Source organism: Biomphalaria glabrata, chromosome 7 (assembly GCF_947242115.1).
Source record: "Biomphalaria glabrata chromosome 7, xgBioGlab47.1, whole genome shotgun sequence".
Taxonomy (NCBI): Eukaryota; Metazoa; Mollusca; class Gastropoda; family Planorbidae; genus Biomphalaria; species Biomphalaria glabrata.
The window spans coordinates 46,828,196-46,852,341 of record NC_074717.1 but is presented as its reverse complement, the minus strand read 5'-3'; the positions used below and the strand labels follow the sequence as shown (position 1 = coordinate 46,852,341).

At 35.4% G+C, this 24,146-nt stretch overlaps 1 protein-coding gene across 3 annotated transcripts; it reads left to right on the top strand.

The window, feature by feature from the left end:
• The first annotated feature begins 1,448 nt into the window (after window positions 1-1,448).
• On the top strand, window positions 1,449-23,816 carry LOC106066188 (acyloxyacyl hydrolase-like). Of its 3 annotated transcripts, none has more exons than XM_056035506.1 (19): window positions 1,449-1,647; window positions 3,326-3,482; window positions 3,983-4,097; window positions 4,892-4,954; window positions 6,174-6,244; window positions 9,473-9,533; window positions 10,637-10,707; window positions 11,916-11,964; window positions 12,896-13,039; window positions 14,322-14,391; window positions 14,706-14,822; window positions 16,489-16,525; window positions 16,772-16,846; window positions 18,041-18,116; window positions 19,440-19,595; window positions 20,034-20,093; window positions 21,423-21,525; window positions 22,016-22,092; window positions 23,380-23,816. In XM_056035506.1, the coding sequence occupies exons 1-19, from the start codon at window positions 1,545-1,547 to the stop codon at window positions 23,506-23,508; spliced, it is 1,734 nt and encodes a 577-aa protein (XP_055891481.1). In that variant the 5' UTR covers window positions 1,449-1,544; the 3' UTR covers window positions 23,509-23,816. The 3 variants fall into 3 exon arrangements, with proteins under 3 accessions (XP_055891481.1, XP_055891480.1, XP_055891479.1); XM_056035505.1 differs by lacking the exon at window positions 16,489-16,525 and adding an exon at window positions 16,578-16,614 and having other exon boundaries at window positions 6,171-6,244; XM_056035504.1 differs by having other exon boundaries at window positions 6,171-6,244.
• The last annotated feature ends 330 nt before the right edge of the window (window positions 23,817-24,146 follow it).

Sequence of the window (24,146 nt, the reverse complement as noted above, 5' to 3'; positions counted from 1 at the left end):
TGAGTAGATTAACTCATGGATACGCACAGGACATAATTATGATTTCTTTGCAATGGATGTTTCTCATGTAAAAGAAGAAGAGGATTTTTATTATTCAACTAAAATAGATGGACTAACTGTGTGTGTGTCTGAATAATTTCAATATTTTGTTTTGTTAAATATTTTTTTGGTGTAAGTTTTTACAGTGTTGTTTACATTTTGTTCGAACTCACCGTGTCACTTAGGCCTACCTTTGCTTGGTAAATAGATTCTCTCTCTCTCTCTCTCTCTCTCTCTCTCTCTCTCTCTCTCTCTCTCTCTCTCATAATTAGTGACAAAGGTGAACTATGGATATGGATGGCTGCCTGGTCGTGTGGTTTGCGCGCTGGACTGTCGTTCGGATTTATCGACGGTCGAGGGTTCAAACCCTGCCAGCTCCCATCCCCCGTCGTCCTGCGGGAGGTTTGGACTAGGAAGTAAACTATCTTCAACTCTGAAGGAACATCCGAAATATGTAAAACATTTTAAACAAACGAACAAACAACTAAATAACTAAAAGAAATACATATTAAAATTTAAGAATTTCGATACTTTTTAAAATAAGTTGGTTGGTACAGGCAACGCGCACGTTTTCGTGCTTTTTTCTCTCTCTCTCTTTCTTTCTCTCTCTATCTCTCTTAGCTTCTGAACAGTTAGAAGACAACAAAGTAAAAAAAACCTACATAATAAAATTCACATAAAGAAAACTATATCTCGTTGTTTGATCCAAAAAACTTTTATTCTTACCTCCCTTCCTTATGTACTCTTTTGGAGTGACCTAGTTCAGTAGAATGAATCCTTCAGGAACCAAAACTCTTGTAGAACTAAGTGTTCAGCCTTCTAACTGGCATTTCTCTAACAGTTCTAGCATGTCCCAGCCACATACCTATATATACTGTAGGTCTGCGATCCCAGCATTGACATTGAGAAACAAGACACGCATAAAGGGAGACAATCCTTAACAATCCTTTTGTCGCAACCTTTGGGTTTTCTAAAGTCTAAACTCTAAACCTGTAGCATACTAAACTGATTTTAATTTTGTTTGCTCCTATTGTTTCATCTCAAAAAGTTCACTAAAAAAAAAAGAGGTCACTTTTGATTATCGGTTATGGGAACTTATTTTTTTTACCGATCAGCTAAGCACCTGATAGAACTTAAATATGGTGTACAAAAGACGCAGGGCCCAATTTAAAGGAATACCACACATTCGCACCTACAAGAGAGGGGCCCCCATAATAGAAATTAAGCGAAATCATCGACAACTCTCTTTCTTGAAAATAATTTGGGGCCCAAACCGAAATCCGGCCCTGAGAAGACGCGTGTAGTTATACCTATTTAAGAGACAGCTATGCTATTTACTTTCACACATAATAAAGGAAAATGCAGAAATTGTACCCGGTAATAAAATATTGATCATTGTTATGTCCTAGACTCCATAAGGGAGAGAAGCCTTTGGGGACAATCACAAGTGGTATTTGGAATTCAAGATCTTGAGTTCATGTGTTTGACCAGACTGCAGTGTCATCATGTCCATCGTGGTCAGCAAGTGGTCAGTGGTGATGGGGCTCATGCTGGTGGCCATTGTTCCTGTGACTCACCAATCAGTAAATGGAGGCACCAACTGCGCAAGTGAGTGACTGACTGACTGACTTGGTGGTGGACGAGTGTTGGCCCTATGGTTGAATATATGCGTCAGTGTTTATTATTATTTTGTTTGTGATTTCCGTCTTACAATTATCGCTTAGGTCTGAACACTGAGAATGGCTGCTTGGTATGCGCGCTGGTCTGTCATTCGAAGTCTTGATGGTCCCGGGTTCATACCTTGCCCGCTGTCATAAACCATCGTCCTGCGAGAGGTTTGGGCAAGTGTAAAAGAGAGAGTGTGTGAGAAGAAGTTAGCGATTGGTTGGTGGCTATGCACTGTGAATGATGCAAGATAAGCTGCATTGTCGTCTGCTGTTATGGGTAGGACAGACAACTCCAGAATGCCATAGTGAAAAGACGTGTTCTTGTAGTGAGTTAGATTTTGTTCAAAATACTAGTTTATATTATTACTAATGTGTACTACATTTATTTCATTTCATCTCAAGTTCAATGTGTTTATACTGTAATACAAGTTAAATCTATTATTATTCACTAAGAATTTATTCAAGTTATATCAAGTTTTTATAAACTAAGATGTAATACGCCTTCAGCGGTTTAGATGTCTACCAACTGAAAGTCATCGGCCTCTAACAATAGATAGGATTTAGATCACCTTCAACTCTCAATCCGAAACATGTCAAACATCCGAAACATGTCAAACATCCGAAACATGTCAAATATCCGAAACATGTCAAACATCCGAAACATGTCAAATATCCGAAACATGTAAAACATCCGAAACATGTCAAATATCCGAAACATGTCAAATATCCGAAACATGTAAAACATCCGAAACATGTCAAATATCCGAAATATGTCAAACATCCGAAACATGTCAAATATCCGAAACATGTCAAATATCCGAAACATGTCAAACATCCGAAACATGTCAAATATCCGAAACATGTCAAATATCCGAAACATGTCAAATATCCGAAACATGTCAAACATCCGAAACATGTCAAACATCCGAAACATGTCAAACATCCGAAACATGTCAAATATCCGAAACATGTCAAATATCCGAAACATGTCAAACATCCGAAACATGTCAAATATCCGAAACATGTCAAATATCCGAAACATGTCAAATATCCGAAACATGTCAAACATCCGAAACATGTCAAATATCCGAAACTTGTCAAACATCCGAAACATGTCAAATATCCGAAACATGTCAAATATCCGAAACATGTCAAACATCCGAAACATGTCAAATATCCGAAACATGTCAAATATCCGAAACATGTCAAATATCCGAAACATGTCAAACATCCGAAACATGTCAAACATCCGAAACATGTCAAACATCCGAAACATGTCAAATATCCGAAACATGTCAAATATCCGAAACATGTCAAACATCCGAAACATGTCAAATATCCGAAACACGTCAAACATCCGAAACATGTCAAATATCCGAAACATGTCAAATATCCGAAACATGTCAAATATCCGAAACATGTCAAATATCCGAAACATGTCAAATATCCGAAACATGTCAAACATCCGAAACATGTCAAACATCCGAAACATGTAAAACATCCGAAATATGTCAAACATCCGAAACATGTAAAACATCCTAAACGTACTTTAAAACTGTGTAGTTGTATGTTGCTTAAACCATGTAAATACCAGATTGTCCTTATCTACCTCTCCACAGCTTGCAGTGTGATCGTAGCTTTAGTGGAACAGTACAGCGAGTTCCACAACACTAGCATCGTCACAACCCTGGAGAAACTCTGCTCATTTCTACCGACTGAGATCAAGCCTTTGTGTAATCTAGCAGTTAAGACACTCGGCCCTGCTTTGATACAGCTGTAAGTCAAATCTTTGTGTAATCTAGCAGTTAAGACAATCGACCCTGCGTTGATACAGCTGTAAGTCAAATCTTTATGTAATCTAGCAGTTAAGACGCTCGGCCCTGCGTTGATACAGCTGTTAGTCAAATCTTTGTGTAATCTAGCAGTTAAGACTCTCGGCCCTGCTTTGATACAGCTGTAAGTCAAATCTTTAAGTAATCTAGCATTTAAGATGCTCGGCCCTGCTTTGATATAGCTGTAAGTCAAATCTTTATGTAATCTAGCAGTTAAGACTCTCGGCCCTGCGTTGATACAGCTGTTAGTCAAATTTTTATGTAATCTAGCAGTAAAGACACTCGGCCCTGCGTTGATACAGTTGTAAGTCAAATCTTTGTGTAATCTAGCAGTTAAGACGATCAGCCCTGCTTTAATACAAAGTCAAATCTAAATGGAACAGGGCTTGATCATAAAATAGTGTCAGATGTAAGTCTCATTGTAACTTATGTTTCCATCCTCAGTATCGTGGATGGAGCTGATCCAGATGTGGCTTGCCATGCTCTGAAGTTCTGTCACACTGATCCAGGTCAACCAACCTGCCATTCAATGTTACCGCCGTCTGCCGCTAGTTTAAATGTGTGTACACTTTATTAAACTCAATCAATGTCCTAGTACGTTTTGTACAATCCATGTTACATTGTGTCACGTCACGTGACTCGGATCATGGTATTTGTGTGTCGTCACTCAATGAGCTTCTCAGTGTGTTGTTTGCATTCTCTTTAATGGGATGTTTTTGTTGTTTCTAATTCAAAAAGAGTTCTTGTGTTCACAATCAATTTCCAATAATGATCAACAAAGTCTTATAATATGGAAGCGCTTGGGTACCGGGTTCGAATCCTGGTGACGCTAGGGCTATGTAGAATGTTTTACATGTTTCGGATGTTCCTTCAGTGTTGAAGATAGTTACTTCCTAGTCCAAACCTCCCGCAGGACGATGGGAGCGGGCAGGGTTTGAACCCAGGACCATCGACAAATCTGAACGACAGTCCAGCGCGCAAACCGCACGACCAGGCAGCCATTCCCAATCGGAGTTCATCTCAGGTGAAGACTAGGATTTTTATTTTCGGGGTCTTTATGGCGTCTCTGAATCCACCCAACTCTAAAAGGTACTTGACATTAGTTGTGGACATTCAAGTCCGTTATGCTGGCCACATGAGACCCTAGTTAGGGCTATAGATGACCTTTACATTATCTGCCCTATAGATCGCAAGGACTGAAAGGCTTACTTTACTTCACTATACATGAAATATATAGGTCAGGCCAGCAACATGAATACTTTGTGTAGTAAAACTGTCAATTTAAATCTAGACTTGAGACTTTTTTGACGTGCTTCTTGTCTCCATGTCTAACTTACGGACTTTTTTTCCCAGGAATGGCAATTTCAACAAAGAGTGGATGCAGCTAGACAGTCAATCATTCCATTGTTACAAAAGGTTAGTGAAAAATGTTGACTAAGAGTTAGCTCCTACAGAATATGTTGTCACCTAGTCACCTTTAGAATGTTTTACCATCAGAATGTGTTCCTTTAGCCTTCGGAACGCGCTGTTTTCCTTTAGAATGTGTTGTTTATCATCAGAATGTTTTTAACCTTCAGAATTTATTACTTACCTTCAAAAGGGTTACTTACCTTCAGAATGTTGTTTTTTTTACCTTTAGAATGTACAGCATATGTTTACATACAGAATGTGTTGTTTCCCTTTAGAATGTGTCGCTTGATTAAATAATATGTTATTTACCGACAAAAGTGGCGCGGTGGCTTAGCGGTAAGGCGCTTGGCTTACGAATCGGGGGATTTTTTATTTCGGAATCTTTGGGCGCCCCTGAGTCCACCAGCTCTAATGGGCAAAAGTAAAGGCGGTTGGTCATTGTGCTGGCCACATGACACCCTCGTAAATCGTAGGCCACAGAAACAGATGACATTAACATCATCTGCCCTATAGACCACAAGGACTGAAAGGGGACCTTACTGACAAAAGAATGCGTCACTTAATTTCAGAATTTGTTGTTTCCCTTTAGAATGTGTTGTTAACCTTTAGAATGTGTTGTTTACCTTTAGATTGTGTTGTTAACCTTTAGAATGTTTACCTTTAAAATGTTTACCTTTAAAAGGATGTTGCTTAGCTTCAGAATGTGTTGCTTACTTTTAGAAGAATGTGTTGTTTACCTTCAAAGTGTGTCTTTTACCTTCAGAAGGAATTATCTTCTTTATTTATTACACTGTCAAACTAAACATCCAAATGTTTAGACCTATAAAAAAAAAACTTAAAAAAAAAATAATGCGTATACTTGCATAAGCCTATCTGTTTTTTTTAAAAGACCAATTATTTAAATCTTTGACCAGATTTATCAATTACCTGGCATAATTCTGCATGAACAAAGTAGCTTGCAGAAGACCAACACTTAACTGGGTCTGGATTAACCAGTTCTTACGTTGAAAAAGTTGTTAATTAATTCTTTATGCACTTCAGTTTTAAAGGTTATATCTGTATATATATATATATATATATATATATATATATATATATATATATATATATATATATATAATATTTAGAGAAAGGTGAATATATGATTATGATCGTATGTAGACCCTATATGTTCTTTACGTAAGGCGCAGAAGGATCTAAAACTAATATTCATCTCTTTCAACAGTCCAACTTCAAGTTGGGTGTTGATATTTGTGATGTTCCTGGGATTAAAGAAATATGTGACTGGATAAAAAAGTAAGTAAAAATTTTAAACCAAAATGTTTTCAAACTATTATTAATTAGGCTATGCATGAGAGAAAGGTCTAGGCCATTTACCGTTACGTTTGGAAGTTCTGTCTGCAAGTTTGGAGAGGGTTATGAGACAACTGGTATCGGTACAGGTTTTCATATATGACAACATCAATGTGCCACAATATTCAAACTGACAGTCCACTAAGCAACAACAGAATAGTCGTTAGAAAAGTTTTGAAAGTACATTTGAAAGGGGGGGGGGTGCAAGTAGCAACCTAGCCTCATAGTCATAGTCTCAACTTTCTTGTTATTTTCTACAGAGAATATTAATGAATACAGTCTCCCCCCTCCCCCCCCCCAAGCCCTCTATAGAAAAAAATGTGACGTCACCTCTGTAACGTGCTCACTAGCAAATAAAAGTGTAATGCTATAAGAGCCATTGCGATATTTTAAAAAAAGTTCCCCTTTCAGACCTGGCGATCTATAGGGTAGATATTGTAAAGTCATCTGTTTCTGTGGCCCACTGTTATCGAGGGTGTCTTGTGGCCAGCATAACGACAAACCTCCTTTACTTTTCATCAACTAATGTCAGGTAACCATTAGAGCTGGGTGGACTCAGAGTCGCCCTAAAGATCCCGAAAGAAAAATACCAATTTTAACCAGAATTCGATCCCAGGGAAGCCTCGTTTCGAAAGCAGAGCACATAGGGGATGGGGGGTGGCGTAGAGGGCTCAAACCTTGGTTCAGTGACACGACAGTCCAGAGCACATACTACTAATAGTAAATATTTCACTGGACGTCCCAGACTCAGTCACTACAAAGGGATTCCAGATTGATGATAATTAGGCCCGTTAATAAAAGTAACGATAGCGAACAGGTCTTACATTTAGTCCTTATCATGTCCTTATGTAAATCTAATTGCATGACAGTGAAAATGTAGATGCTAACCTTGAACTCTTAAGGCAGCACGTGACTATATAAGGATGTGAACTATTGCCTCTAGTGTGACCTACATCTGATGTAAATATTTACCCACTTAATCAAATTATTATGTGTTTATTTATGAATGCTTGGTCAAGTGATGTGCTCTTTGGATTGTTGATGTGCTCTTTGGCTAGTTAATGTGATGTGGTCTTTGGATTGTTAATGTGCTCTTTGATTAGTTAAAAAATGTTTTGTTTATTTTATGTTTTACGTGTTTCGGATGTTCCTTCAGAGTTGAAGATTTACTTCCTAGTCCAAACCTCCCGCAGGACGACGGGGGATGGGAGCGGGCAGGGTTTGAACCCGGGACTATCGATAAGTCCGAACGACAGTCCAGCGCGCAAACCGCACGACCAGGCAGCCAATGTGATGTGGTCTTTGGATTGTTAATGTGCTCTTTGGATTGTTGATGTGATTTGGTCTTTGGATTGTTAATGTGCTCTTTGGATTGTTGATGTGCTCTTTGGCTTGTTAATGTGATGTGGTCTTTGGATTGTTAATGTGCTCTTTGGATTGTTGATGTGATTTGGTCTTTTGATTGTTAATGTGCTCTTTGGATTGTTGATGTGCTCTTTGACTTGTTAATGTGATGTGGTCTTTGGATTGTTAATGTGCTCTTTGGATTGTTGATGTGCTCTTTGGCTTGTTAATGTGATTTGGTCTTTGGATTGTTAATGTGCTCTTTGGATTGTTGATGTGCTTTTTGGCTTGTTAATGTGATGTGGTCTTTGGATAGTTAATGTGCTCTTTGGATTGTTGATGTGATGTGGTCTTTGGATTGTTAATGTGCTCTTTGGCTTGTTAATGTGATGTGGTCTTTGGATTGTTAATGTGCTCTTTGGATTGTTGATGTGATGTGGTCTTTGGATTGTTAATGTGCTCTTTGGCTTGTTAATGTGATGTGGTCTTTGGATTGTTAATGTGCTCTTTGACTTGTTAATGTGATGTGGTCTTTGGATTGTTAATGTGCTCTTTGGCTTGTTAATGTGCTCTTTGGCTTGTTAATGTGATGTGGTCATGGATTGTTAATGTGCTCTTTGGATTGTTGATGTGCTTTTTGGCTTGTTAATGTGATGTGGTCTTTGGATTGTTAATGTGCTCTTTGGCTTGTTAATGTGATGTGGTCTTTGGATTGTTAATGTGCTCTTTGGCTTGTTAATGTGATGTGCTCTTTGGCTTGTTAATGTGCTCTTTGGCTTGTTAATGTGATGTGGTCTTTGGATTGTTAATGTGCTCTTTGACTTGTTAATGTGATGTGGTCTTTGGATTGTTAATGTGCTCTTTGGCTTGTTAATGTGCTCTTTGGCTTGTTAATGTGATGTGGTCTTTGGATTGTTAATGTGCTCTTTGGATTGTTGATGTGCTTTTTGGCTTGTTAATGTGATGTGGTCTTTGGATTGTTAATGTGCTCTTTGGCTTGTTAATGTGATGTGGTCTTTGGATTGTTAATGTGCTCTTTGGCTTGTTAATGTGATGTGCTCTTTGGCTTGTTAATGTGCTCTTTGGCTTGTTAATGTGATGTGGTCTTTGGATTGTTAATGTGCTCTTTGGATTGTTGATGTGCTTTTTGGCTTGTTAATGTGATGTGGTCTTTGGATTGTTAATGTGCTCTTTGGCTTGTTAATGTGATGTGGTCTTTGGATTGTTAATGTGCTCTTTGGCTTGTTAATGTGATGTGGTCTTTGGATTGTTAATGTGCTCTTTGGCTTGTTAATGTGATGTGGTCTTTGGATTGTTAATGTGCTCTTCTGATTGTTGATTTTATGTGCTCTTTCGAGTGCTAATGATTGTTGATGTGATGTTCTCTTTGAATTGTTGATGAGCTCTCTGGATTTTGATGTGCTTTTTGGATTGTTTATGATTATTAATGTGATGTGCTCTTTGGACTGTTAATGATTATTAAAGTGATGTGCTCTTTGGATTGTTAATGATTGTTAATGTGCTGTGCTTTTTGGATTGTTGATGTGATGTGCTCTTTTGATTGTTGATTTGATGTGCTCTTTCGATTGTTAATGTGATGTGCTCTTTGGATTGTTGATGTGATGTTCTCTTATGATTGTTGATGTGATGTCCTGCGTATGACACGTGCCTACTACCATACCTTAGACCTGCAGAAAAAAGCTTTGCTTAGGCTAAACATTAGATTTTCTTTCTATAAGAAAAACGTCACAGACCTATACAAATAAAATTATACAAGTAAAATTATCTGAACGTGTTTAATTGTCACCATATTACGTTGTATTACAGAACTGTAGCCAATCAGATCCCAGCAGTTGATTTGGACAAAGACGGTTTTAGTACGTACTATGTAAGTTTTCTTTTGTTTCGTTTATCATCTTTTTAGTTGCATAGTCACTCACTTGCAGTCTCTTTATTGAAAACTGAAAAGTGTTTACCATCTTAACAATTGCAGTTGGGCGTGAAGAGAGATGTGATTGAATATGATGTTTAATAAAATCTTCGGTTAAAAACGAATGGATAGAGTGAGATATTTATGGAGTTCATTGATCCATTATATGGATCTGTTATTTATGCTACAATTTGACTTTTTAAATTAGCTTCTAACAAATTTCGTTTGAACAAAAATAACCTGGCAAAAGTTACACTCCCTTTCTCAAGGAAGACTTCTTTTTTTTTTTCATCCCCAAACTAGAAAAAGTAATAACTATAAAATAATCAGCTGTTTTCTGATTTCACGCCTGACTAAGCACAGCACGCCTGTACCTAAATCATAGTTTCACACGAAGTTAAAGATCGGTTACTACACCTGGTCACGATCTAAAAGTTTTATATCTAAATCTAGATCTATATCAATTTAAGCCTTGTCGCGTGCTAAAATACAGCAATATTTTTTTTTAGACAAATTGAGTCCCAGACGTCTTTGGTTAACAAGCACGAATAGACTAACAGATGGACGTTAGGCCTAAAAGAATATTTTGAAAAAAATGTATGCGATATATATTATAAGATAAGAAAATGAAAAAAAAAACTGTCTTTTTTTCATTATAGTCTGTTTTATTCCTCATTAGTATTTGTCACAACTGGGGCTGCGCAGCCACGGGAAAAACTGCATTCCTCACTAATCTTCGGACTCAAGACTAGCCTTATTATTATTCTTATTTATTACTCTGTTTGAAAAATCATGCCCTAAGAATTTCTACATAGAAGATCGTTATTATATTGTGTGTTAATCGTATTCACCATTCCATCTATTAAAGAGTCAAACTCAATAGAGTTTTCCAGGATGATTTGGCTTCTAAGTAATGGCACCAAAAAAAGAGTTATTTTATAAATGTATCTAGATCTATATCCTAGTACATATAGATTCTATGTGTTATACTGAGCTTTTATGATTTGACTGTACCGACTTGGCTGCAAATCATGCCTAATGCCTAATGCTATCATTTCAAGAGTTTGCGTGGTACTGCCTGGAGAGGAAAAGATTGTTCTGATGATTTCAACTACGTCTATCCCGGAGTTATGTAAGTCAAGTCAGAGATATAATGTTTGGAAATAACTAGGAAGCCATTTATATATATATATATATATATATATATATATATATTAATATATACAGGCTATATATAGGCCTATACAGACACAAAGATAAAGGCACATTACTCGTCTCATATGCTAGGACAAATGTGTACAAATGCTCCTTCTTCCCTAGTGCTATTAGAGCATGGAATGGGTTGCCTGAGCTAGCCAGGAAAACCTGTGACTTGGCAGAATTTAAGTCATTGGTTAATATGCATGACTAAATGCATAACGCGTAGGACGTAATCATCTTCTTTTTTGAAGTAACGTCTGTATTATATAAGATAAGATAAGAAGAAATAACTAGGAAGCTATTTATATATATATATATATATATATATATATATATATATATATATATATGGCCTCCTTCAGTCGTGAAGCGACTATGGATCATCTCATGGAAACGAGATGAATGCCTTGGCATTAGCTGTGGTCGGAGCGAAGTCGCCCACATATCAGTCCCCCCCCCCTCTCCACGCAGCTGATGTATCCAACGGAACGGCAGTGCCGATACAGTTTGGGGTCAGCGGCGTCGTAGGTTCTGCCAGGGTGTAGCACTGAGTGCTGCAAACTGCCTTAGGGTCGCCAGCTCCTGATTTTTCCTCAGAGCTAACTTCCGAAGCCTTTTCCATAGGCCAATGCAGACACAAAGATAAAGGCACCATATGCTAGGACAAATTTGTGTAAATACTCCTTCTTCCCTAGTGCTATTAGGGCATGGAATGGGTTGCCTGAGCTAGCCAGAAAAAACAGTGACTTAACAGAATTTAGGTTATTGATTATGGTTAATATGCATGACTAAATGCATGATGCGTAGGACATAATCGTCTTCTTTTTTAAATTAAGATTTGGCTATGTAGATAACATTTGGCAATATAGTTATATTGTAGACAATATTTGGGAACATAGAACATTAAATATATATTAAAATTCTTTACTCTACTACCGTACATTGTGTCTTTGGCTAAAAGGGAAAAAAAAATATTTTAAAAAATTGATCTTCAGCCTCAATGAGATCATTGTAATTTGAATAAAATATTTTTTACATTGTTTAAATTGTGCATGAGACATAAATATTGGTAAGAAAAAAAAATTTGTCGACAAAACTACATGCAGATTTCTTTTCTCTCTTACATAATGTGCTCATTAGACCAAAAGATGGAGATGACATCATGGATTCTAATTGTAATGGTATATATGTAAGTATTATGTAAATATCAATCAACTTTTTTAAAACATTTAATTTTTTTCTATTGTCCTCTTGTAACCAACTCTTTTACTTTCTTGCTAATATTTTAGGAAAAATTATATCGAGTTATGGTTCTTGTCTCATCTAATCTAGTCCACTGTACTGTTATGACATATTGTGGTCTAGCAGATGGCCAAGACCTATCTGATAAAAGACTGATTGTGATAACGCAAGTTACGTTCTCTCCTAATCAGGCATTCTGTAAAAACTGCCCAACAACACAACACATCTAAAACATCAACTTGACAACAAGAGTCTCAAGTAACAATGTGGCGGTTTATTTACGATTACATCATCAACAGCCAATAAACACAATTGGCTACACTAACTTCAAATGCTTTGCTACACAACAGAACTGCCCAACTTATCAATACAAGTCTCTCTAGCTCGTACAGCTACATTTTCGAGGACTCACTTTGTAGCACATTGTTCTAATTGCTTGTTGTCCTGGACTCTACTGACTTCTTTCTAACATGCTCTGTCTCTGGTCCGTGAAGGCTCTCGTCACATGACCACAGCACGGGCCATATTTGCGTGTATTAGCAGTACTGTCCCTTGTTCAACAGCCGTTGACCTGCGTGATTCGCCCTAGTCTCGTGTGTCAGTAGGTCACACACACATTAACCCTTTATTTCCGCCACTAGGGTTATAACATTATGTTAATGCAAGACTAAATTATAATAACAAAAGATTATATTATGATAACACAAGACTGCTGTAAATCATGAACAAATGGAGCAGTTATAATAAATCTATTTATATCAGATTTGTAACTGCATTCCATTTAGTTTAAAAAAAAGATATAGAACTTTGGCTCATTAAGATTATTTTGCACTATGGTATATTTTTGGCCACAATACATTGTTTATTTTGGCTTTCAGGGAGTCAATCTAACAAGCAAAAAAACATATGAAGATGAACTGTGCGCAAACTATCAGCCCAGAGGTGTTGCCGTCTTGGGGGACTCTGTAGGTGCCCATTTTCATCTCCCTCCACAGTGGTTTGATGCAACAATTATATCTGAGGTAATTTTAGTTATCTTGGATTTCCATTAAAATAACTGAATATTTGGAACAGGTATTTTCTTCTAATATTTAGTTGTTGTTTTTTTGGCACAATTATTACACTTAAGAGTCAAAAAGATTTTTTTATACAAGGGGACAGAAGCCATACTGAAACAAAATGGTTATATTTATTTCATGATGCATTTCTTTGAAAAAAAATGCTCAAAAGTAACTTGAAGGTATGATTGTATGATATCTAAAGATCTTAAAGATCTTAGGGTTATATAAAGTGATATGGTTCTAAGGTAATGTGTTGATTAATTCTTTTGTGCTGTTCTAATACAACAGTAATGTTTCTATCCTTCACACAGCTTTCAAGCAATAGACTTTTATAAAAAAATTTTGAACACATTTTGTTTATTTATATATAATAATAATAAAATTCATTTGCACCATTGGTAACGGCACATCTATCAACTTTAAGATTATATGAATGTATCTTTACATTTTAATGACAATATTATCCGCAATTGTAAAAACTATTTATAGAACATGTTTCAATATTTCAAATATTCCTACACCTTCACTTTCACCTATTCATATCTTGGCTGGATCATTGGGGCACAGCCAAAATCTGTTGACCATCTTTCTCCATTTTTTCAATGACAATAGTAGAAACACAAATATCTTCATTCACAAAAAAAAATTGTCGCCTCAATAGCAAGACAAACAACTAATGACTTGTTGTCTCTCAAAAATCAGTGACCACTATAAGTTACAAAAATCAACCTCTTCCTAAAAGGAAAAATCAAAACAAATACAACTCTATATTGATCCTCCAACTCAAATACCCCTCTCCTTCTCCAAAGTTAGCAGGAGACATAAACATAGACTCAGTCCTGGCATGCTGGAATGTTAATATCATGATTGCAGTAAAACTGTGGCATGTGTTACAATCATTCAACATTGGACAGATAAGTTCACTTAAGTCTATTTTGTGTTAATCGTTTGTCTTTTTTTTTTGTTTGTTTCGTAGCTGATGAAGGCCTCGTGGCCCAAACGTCCTTTCTATTACTTGGTTCTGCAGGGTCACATGACACATATATGCATGTTTATTGTATTTTCTGTAACTTCAAAATTGATGCTTCGACGTTTTATGGGGGTGCCTATTTAGCATTGTTGAGCAATGTATGGTGAAAAAACTCTGTGACATTAGATTTTCTTCTTTTCCAAAGTCCAATATCTCATTCCGTGTTTGCTGACCTAAATAACTTGACCAATCAATTTCCCTGTTACTCCACAGAAAGCATTCACAAATGCAGTTATGATCATAGAGAATGAAATTGATTGGCCAATGATGTCAACTACTACTGGTAAATATTTCATCTCATTAGCTAATGCAGCGGTTCTCAACCTTTTATGCTCGGCGACCCATTTTACAACCCTCCATTCTGACACGACCCCCCCCCCCACACACACACACACACAGAACAATAGAAGAATAGACAAAAACAATCCATATTTTCCATGGTTTTAGGCGACCCCTGGCAAATCGTCATTCGACCCCCCCCCCCAAAGGGGTCGTGACCCACAGGTTGAGAACCCCTGAGCTAATGTTAGTGCCAAGTACAGAATCTTTGATTAGGGTCACTGCATTGCTGCTTTTTCAACTTTGCAATATGTGTAGGTTATGGTACTAATGAATGGCCTGATGTTATAACTGGTCCAGTGGACTCCGTCTACCTAAGACTCAGACAGAGAAACAGGTGTAACCACAGAGACTACCAGAATATAGCAGCCAATGGTAAATAGTTATATTATTTTTTAAAACATTAAAAACCTTTCCTTAAAGAAAGATGTCAGGGGCACGTATGGTGAGAGTGAATATTTTATTTCTTTGTTACTATTCAAGTATGAAAGAGTTGTATCCCTTTGTTTATTTTCCCCAGAAATGAATGTGAACAGTATACGTGTGATGATTTTGAATGTGAGTTTTCTCTGTATGATAGAGTGAAAATAGTGGTCGGTTGTTTTTCCCTGGACTGATGTTTATGTACATATATTTCTTGAGAGCGGCTGTCTTTTTTGTGCTCTATCGGATATTAAAGGATTATCTATATTTCCATTGGAGTTGAAGTGTGTTTAATAGTAATTGTTCTTAATAGTAATAATTGCAACTAACCCCTTAACGAGCCATGCCAAAGCAAGGAACAAGCAAGTATTAATGAATTGTATTTGAGTAATGAACCAAGCAAGAAATAGAACCCTGACAAAAGATAGCACTTAAAAAAAAATTAAAAACCTTTCTTTAAAGAAAGATAACTCTTAAAAAAAAATCTAAGGCTTGAAACAAAATTTTTATTTATTTTTAAATTGATTTTCAAGTCACATCTGTCATGTTTCTAACATGCTCAAAGCACTGTGGTCCAATTTTTCTAGTAGACATGTGGGTGCAAATGGGGAATCTGGAAGAAGGTTTCTGTGTTGCCTTTAAGCCCTCTGCAAACAGAACTTAGCCAAAGTCGTTTGATAGGTGGCCAAGCAGTTTATGCCACTCAGTAAACATCAATTCCTAATTAAACAAATAAGGCTGCCTGGTTGCGAGGTATGAGCTCTGGACTGTCATTTGATGGTCTCAATGGTCCCTGGTTTGACCCTGCCTGGTTGCAAAGATTTAGGCTGGGATGTAATTATCTTCAAATTTGAAGAAATGTCAGAAACATATGAAACAATAACATCATCACTAAATCAATTTCAACTTTTAACCAATTAATTATAAACAGGTAAATGAATCTTTTAGTTTGGGTGTTTTTATTTGACTGGATTCTGTCATGATCTGTGAAGTATTTTTTGAATAATAGAGATGTCTTCCTCTGGTGACCAGATTAAATCTCTGGTATAGAATTATATCTTAGTGATGACTGATAATAATAATCTTTATTGTCCGTATGGAAATTTGTCTTACAATTTGTGCATTACATCAAACAAAAAACATTATAACTATAAGAAACCAAAATGTACATTCACACCAGACTCACTCATAATTTACATGTGACAAGTTTATACTTATCTGCAGAATGATCTCCTATTGATCACTGAATTAAGACAAATGTTTCTAAATATGTCAATCAAGATTATTTCGCTTTATGATGATTATCAAACATAACTTTTTTTTAATGAGACACAAACCTTCAGTGCTTTACTGAAATGCCATGATCATTGTTAAAAGTAAACCATTTTGATCTTAAAACATTTTTAAGTCTTAGAACTGCAAAGTAAAAAAAAATAAATGACACAAAGTCTTATAGGGTTATTTGAAATTTAGTGGTTGGTAAACTAATCTATACATACGTGAAATGTAGTCATTTATTTAATTGAATCTGTTCTGACACAATGTTCAGCATGTTGCATTCATATACGTTTTGTTTTAAAAGTTTCAAATTCATATAAATATAAAATGTCTTCTCCAGGAGAAAGATCTTCTAGCGTGAACAATATTGTTAAAACGTAAGTACTTTATGATTTATTTTTCTATTTATCTTTTAATTGTATTTTTCAGGTGAAGATTCAAATTCTGTGAATAGCATTGTTAAAACGTATGTAACTTTGATGCATAGATCAATTATTATATTTGGTATTTCACTATAAATTTATGCATTAACAACTTTTGAACTCTGTCAAATGTATGTAATTAAGAAAAAAGTATATGTGTTCGTGGGTGCAGCTGTTACTTTATTGAATGTGATTTTTCAGGTTGTCCAGAAATGCACAAAACGATCGACCTATGGTTGTGTTTTATGCATTGGTTGGTAATGATGTCTGCAATGGGTAAGTAGACTTTCATCTTTATCTTAAAAAATGATTATATCTTTAAGATGTGTCAAAAATAGGAAATGTCTAGTAGTAGCTCTACTTCTATTTGAAAAGCTAAGCTTGTGAAGAGAAGAGGCAGCTTTAGCAGCAGAGCCCTTCACACGTGTGCTATCAGGGCCATGAATATTTGTACGATGGGCTGATGATAATATAATATTCTCTTTTTCGTGGTGCCTCCCATGGCTTGGGATGGGGCAGTTCCCCCATTCACCCCCCTAAAGCCATCTATTTAGCTTTCATACTCTGTTCTCAAAGACATTTTGTTTCCCACCCGGCTCAACAAATACACTCACTTGATGAGTTACTTTTTCTAAATTAGGAAGGTATCCCATTCTAATCTTGCTATTTTTCCATTCTAATCTTGCTATTTTCCCATTCTAATCTTGCTATTTTTCCATTCTAATCTTGCTATTTTCCCATTCTAATCTTGCTATTTTCCCATTCTAATCTTGCTATTTTCCCATTCTAATCTTGCTATTTTCCCATTCTAATCTTACTATTTATGGTGGTAGATGATGTAAATGACGTTATTTCAAAAAATAATATGATTACATCCTATGTGTATCCCTAGGTCAATCTAGTTATGCTTGTTAATGAATGACTTAAACTCTGTCAGATCTGTTTCTATGATGGACAGTTAATGAGGGTGTCATGTGACCAGCACATAAACCAACTGCTTTTACTTCACTTCCCCAGTGCATGTCATATACCAATGGCTGCCTGGTTGTGCGGTTTGCGTGCTGGACTGTCGTTCAGATTTATCGATGGTCCAGGGTTCAAACCCTGCCCGCTCCCGTCCCCCGTCATCCTGTGGGAGGTTTGGACTAGGAAGTAATTATCTTCAACTCTGAAGGAACATCCGAAACATATAAAACATTTTACAAACATTTTACAAAGTTGGTTGGACTAGGGGGTATCCTAATGGTCCTGAAGTTCAAAATCCAAGTCTTAACAGAGATGCCTATTGGTTCAAAAGTTTTAAGTGCTTTACCACTCAGCCTGAATTAGAAAAGTGTAGATAAAAATAACAAAAACTGAGGGTCAGATTACCAGGGGGACATCTGGAACACAAAGATATTGTACTTTTCAAGACACTTTTATTATGACTTCATGAAGCTATTATTTAAAATGTTCCAATACTCTGTCCAGACATCCAGACACGTTTGATCACATGACTACACCAGCAGAAATGTATAACAACACAATGCTGACTTTGGATTACCTGGTCAGTACATTATTTTACTAGATCTACCTTTTTCTTTTTTTTTTTTTAAACTTCTTTGCTTTTTTTTTTTTGTAAAGAATGTATTTCAAAGATTTCATAGAACTTTGTTTTGTAAGACTTTTTCTTGATTTCCTGTGTAGCTGCAGTTAGGAGAAAAATCTTATCTTCTTAAATTGGAGAAATTGCGAGTATAATTAGAAAGTAGTTTTATTTTGTGGGTAGTAGTCTTGGAACCAAAAGAGATGTTAGGGTTAGATAGTTTCAACAGAGTTCTTAGGAAATATCAACAAGTTCTAGAATAGAGACTATTAGTTTACTAATGCTAGATAGAGATGCTCAAGAAAGAACAAGACATTTTTTTTCCCTTTGTAAATAAATGTTAAGTTACAAGAAGTCTTATCAGGTTCTTATCTTCTTATCTTATATAATACAGACGTTACTTCAAAAAAGATGATGATTACGTCCTACGCGTCATGCATTTAGTCATGCATATTAACCAATGACTTGAATTCTGCCAAGTCACTGGTTTTCCTGGCTAGCTCAGGCAACCCATTCCATGCTCTAATAGCACTAGGGAAGAAGGAGTGTTTGTACAAATTTGTCCTAGCATATGGGATGAGGAATGTGCCTTTATCTTTGTGTCTTTCTGGGTATTTTATTAAATTTTGTTTTTGTATTTGAAGATTATGGTTCAGGTTTTGAGTGAATATTCAAGCAGCTGTGTGAGCACTCACCTCATCTTAACTCTTTCTCTCCTAATCGACGATACCATCGTTGATTTGACCCAATTAAATGAAATTAATGTTTAATTTTATAAACTTGACTTTGTGTTATATAAAAAGAGCATGATTTTCCTTTAATTATATACCAGATACAACATTTTCTGATAACAAACAACAAAACTATTGAAGCTTAATAATAACAGGGTAGTGAAATAGTAATGAGAAAAAATGAAGAATTCCTTCGAAAAGTTGACAACTAATAACAGAGAGAAAGAGTTAATGTCTTCGTTAGAGCATAACACTATTTTTTTAACCACATATTTTATATCTAAGTGCCCATCTACAGCCAGCGTTTATTTATTTCTTTTATTTTGTTTTGAAATCTCAACAATCTCTTTGTCTTGGTCTTTCATTACCCACCACAATTTTTGTTAGTTTACTTTTGCAACTCAGGTACTGTTTGATCACTCTCTGATTTATCAGACCAGAGGCTGTGGCTAGAAAGGGTACTTTTATTTAAAATGGTCAATGCCCAAGGGGTGTTGTGGCTCACTGTCAGAGAACATTGTAACTGCAATCTTCATGTTATTTTTGTCTGCAGGCCAAAGTCTTACCTAACAATAGTCATGTGGTTCTAATTGGTCTAGCAGACGGCAGAGTTCTGTTTGATAATATGGGCCCAAGGATTCACCCAACTTCTACATACTGGGGAACATTTACTTATGGAAAATTTTATGATTACATGAATTGTTTACAAGTAAGTTTTTTTTTTCTTGAATGAAAAACAAATTGGAGTAGAACAAATTTGAAAGTTTTTTGTGAAATGTTTAAAAGAAGACAAAAATAAAATATTCTGACATTTTTAAATAGTTGAAATGATGGCCATGTAAGGGAACATAGTTTAAATATATACCAAATGAATAGGCAGCCATTGTTTTTATTACATTTTTTCTAAGAAGACCTAATAATTATTTTTTATTTTACATCTTCTTAGCTAATTTTCCAAAATGAGGTCATCATTTTAACTCTTTCTCTTCATAATTATTTACCACATTCTGGTGGAGTCAACACTGGTATCGTCAGTTACGAGAGAAAGAGTTAAGGGTACTTTCTTTAATTTTTTCTTGTGTAAATGAATTTTAAGTATTGGATTATCAAATCTTTAGTTGGTGTTTTTTTATTCCATTGCCTCTAGATCTCTCCATGCATGGGGTGGATGAACACTAATCAAACCATGAGAGATCTGACAACTAAGGTAGGTCACTCTTACACAAAGTTGGCTCTTCTTTGTCTTCATTGTTAATTTTTGTTTCAATGTCCAGTTCATTTCTTTCTTTCCTATCTTAAAATTTCTGACGTTCCTTCAAAAGAGAAGATTATAATGTCCGACTGAATTCAGCCTTGAAACAGTAAACAAATACTAGCTTTGAGGCTGAATATTGACATTTTAAAAATACTATTTACAAATGTCATTATTCTAATGAGGGGGGCTTATGGTGGCTGAGCTGTAAAGCACTTGGCTTCTGAACCGGGTGTATGAGGTTCGAAACCTGGTGATGACTGGGATTTTTCATTTCTGTATCTTTAGGCGCCTTTGAGTCCACCCAGCTCTAATGGGTACCTGACATTAGTTGGGGAAAAGTAAAGGCGGTTGGTCGTTGTGCTGGCCACATGATGCCCTCATTAACAGTGGGCCACAGAAACAGATGACCTTTACATCATCTTCCCTATAGACAACAAAGTCTGAAAGGGGAACTTTCCTTTTTTTTTCTAGTATACTAATGATGGATAATGGGCACTTCCTTAATGTCATCAACCTATTCACATACCTGGACAGCACTGTTTCCATCAATGTGTCACTGACTAGAGAAATAAATTGTCTCACTTAGGCCTACAGTGCTTTTGGTCGCCTCCAAATGAGAATATGGTGGAATAGGTCTCTTTGCCTTCCAACAAAAATCAATGTTTATGAAGCAGTGGTTCTCATAAAAGGCTCCATCATGGGTGTACACTAGCAAGACTACTTTATAAATAACCTTGGAGGCTGGTGTGGAAAGTGTAGAAGGACTACCAATCAACAGCGGCAGCATGGATACCTATCCCAAATAAGGGACAACTGCTCGCCAAAAGCAATCTTTTTTTTGGCAAACTTAAAGGAGAATGGCAAAACAGATCAACTCAGGTGCCATTTTGACTTCACTGACTTAGAGGAAAGGAGCTGGCGTAAAACAGTCTTTGAATGAAACAGCTGAAGGACGATGACAAACCTTTGAGACCCAAAGAAAAGTTCTTGCCAAAATCAAACATTGAAAAGGAAACTTAAATAGACCCCCAGGGGACTATCGCTTTGTCTGCATTAGATATGGCAAAATAGGCAGGTTGCCACTGGGTACTGCAGTCATCCTTAATCTTCAGAATTTAAGACAGTATTCTAATGATATATTGGCATTGAAACTGCACATTAGTGTAAAAAAAAATACAAAGAAAAAGCAACCATATCTAATAAGATTTCTAAATTAAAATAGTTTGTGTATTATACACTTTAAAGTTATGTATTTTTTAATGAAAAACAAATCTATTATAGAGAGCCCAAGAACTGTCAGCAGTTCTGTCCAGTATCTCACAAACACAGAAAGGACGTTACTCCAATTTTGATTTATATTATCTGGACAATCCAATTAATCAAGGTAGGGTATATGTTTTATATTTATTTTATTTGCTGGTGTAAACTTTTTGTTTCAGATTTAAACACAAAACTAAACATTTTAATACAGACATTATACACTAAAATTGAGGTTAGAAATATGTTCAACATTTGTGAGTTGCAGGAAGTCATAGTTGGACAGTACAAAATAATTTGGGTCCGTAGATAACAATGTAGCCTCAGAATTAAATTTTTCCTTAACTTTGTATCTAAGACAACAACAAAACTTTGACTATGATTTATTTGCAAGATAGTAATCTATTTATTTGGTTAGAGTCATTAAGTTAATTAATAATTTAGTTTAATAATTAAATGTTTACTAAGAAATAGTTCTTTAAAGCCAAAACATTTTATTAGTAGATCAGATAGCTACTCAACTAATATATTTTCCTATCTATCACATGTATATCTATTTCAAACATATTGTCTGATTCTTTGTTTTTTAACTGGGTGGCTGTTTGTTTAATTTTTAGCCATCAAAAAGTGGGTGGCTCAAGGTGGGCAAGCTTGGCAATTAATAGAGCCTGTGGATGGTTTCCATGACAACCAGGTAAGTTACACTAGAATTCAAGTGCCTCTTAAAGATTTCATTATTGGTCTGTTCTTTTTAGTGGAATGTTGTTTTGTTTTAGTTGCTTTTAATTGAAAAAATAAGAGTATTTGTCATCACAACAAATTTCCAATGAGGATTTTTTAAAAAAGCAGTCTTAGTCTTAAATTATTAGTTGTTATTTTTTTTTATATATATTATAATATAATTATTATATAATTAATTTTTCTTCTAAAAATTTGCTGTTTCAATGTTTAATTCAGCCAAAAATCATTTCCATAGCTGCAAATAGCAAAAGAAAGCAAGAAAATTTTACTATTAAAAAAAATCAACCCTATTGATTTGTAAAATTGGATTAAATTATTAGACATTTCACTACAGCTTGAACTATTAGACATTGCACTACAGCTTGAACTATTAGACATTTCACTAACTATTAGACGTTTCACTACAGCTTAAACTATTAGACATTTCACTACAGCTTGAACTATTAGACGTTTCACTACAGCTTGAACTATTAGACATTTCACTACAGCTTGAACTATTAGACATTTCACTACAGCTTGAACTATTAGACATTTCACTACAGCTTGAACTATTAGACGTTTCACTACAGCTTGAACTATTAGACATTTCACTACAGCTTGAACTATTAGACATTTCACTACAGCTTGAACTATTAGACATTTCACTAACTATTAGATGTTTCACTACAGCTTGAACTATTAGACATTTCACTACAGCTTGAACTATTAGACATTTCACTACAGCTTGAACTATTAGACATTTCACTACAGCTTGAACTATTAGACGTTTCACTACAGCTTGAACTATTAGACATTTCACTACAGCTTGAACTATTAGACATTTCACTACAGCTTGAACTATTAGACATTTCACTAACTATTAGATGTTTCACTACAGCTTGAACTATTAGACATTTCACTATAGCTTGAACTATTAGACATTTCACTAACTATTAGACATTTCACTACAGCTTGAACTATTAGACATTTCACTACAGCTTGAACTATTAAACATTTCACTACAGCTTGAACTATTAGACATTTCACTATAGCTTGAACTATTAGACATTTCACTAACTATTAGACGTTTCACTACAGCTTGAACTATTAGACATTTCACTACAGCTTGAACTATTAGACATTTCACTACAGCTTGAACTATTAGACATTTCACTACAGCTTGAACTATTAGACATTTCACTACAGCTTGAACTCTAGAACTTTTCCGTTACAGTGAATCTTTTGTTTTTACTTCTTTCAGATGGGTCAAGCCTTTGTAGCTGGCGTTATCTGGGATGATCTAATGGCCATGTCTCCAGATATATTTGGCCCAGTAAATCCCAACAATGACCAGATTGGGAATCTTTTTGGTGACCAGGGTGGCTACTGATGTCTGAATCTTTTAAGTCATTTTACATGAGTCTTTCAAACATAAAATCTTCATTGCACAGAGTGATTCATATAATGTGAGAAACTCTTTTGTGTGTGACAGTACATTCAGTCGTAGATTTCAACTCACAAAGTGTTTCCAAGTCATTCTATTTATAGACCAAGTCTTTCAAAACAAGTTGCTTATAGTGAATAAACATCTTGTGTTGTTTTTTTTTAATGCAGAATATGTCGACTCTGTATATATGCATGAATGTATGTAATGTTGGAATACATATTGTAAATAAAATATCTTTGAAATGACAAAAATATTTATGCATTTATTAATTAGTTTGGTTACTTTACAATTAACAAACATTGCTAAAGGTTTTTAGATCCTAAAGCTTCATGTTTCTCTAGATCATGACATATATAGTTGTATAGGATTTAGTATTTATGTTATAAATTTTTTAACGTATTATGAAATACTTGTGGAATCCAAAAACCAACTTTACAAGAAATACTAATAACATTTTTTTTTCCTTAATTTGAAGTGTGAAAGGTACATGTAGCATTAAACCATATTATTATATTATATTAATTTTAGCCCTCTACTTTATCTTGTATTTTAATTAGCAAATTTAAATGGGAAATTTTTGT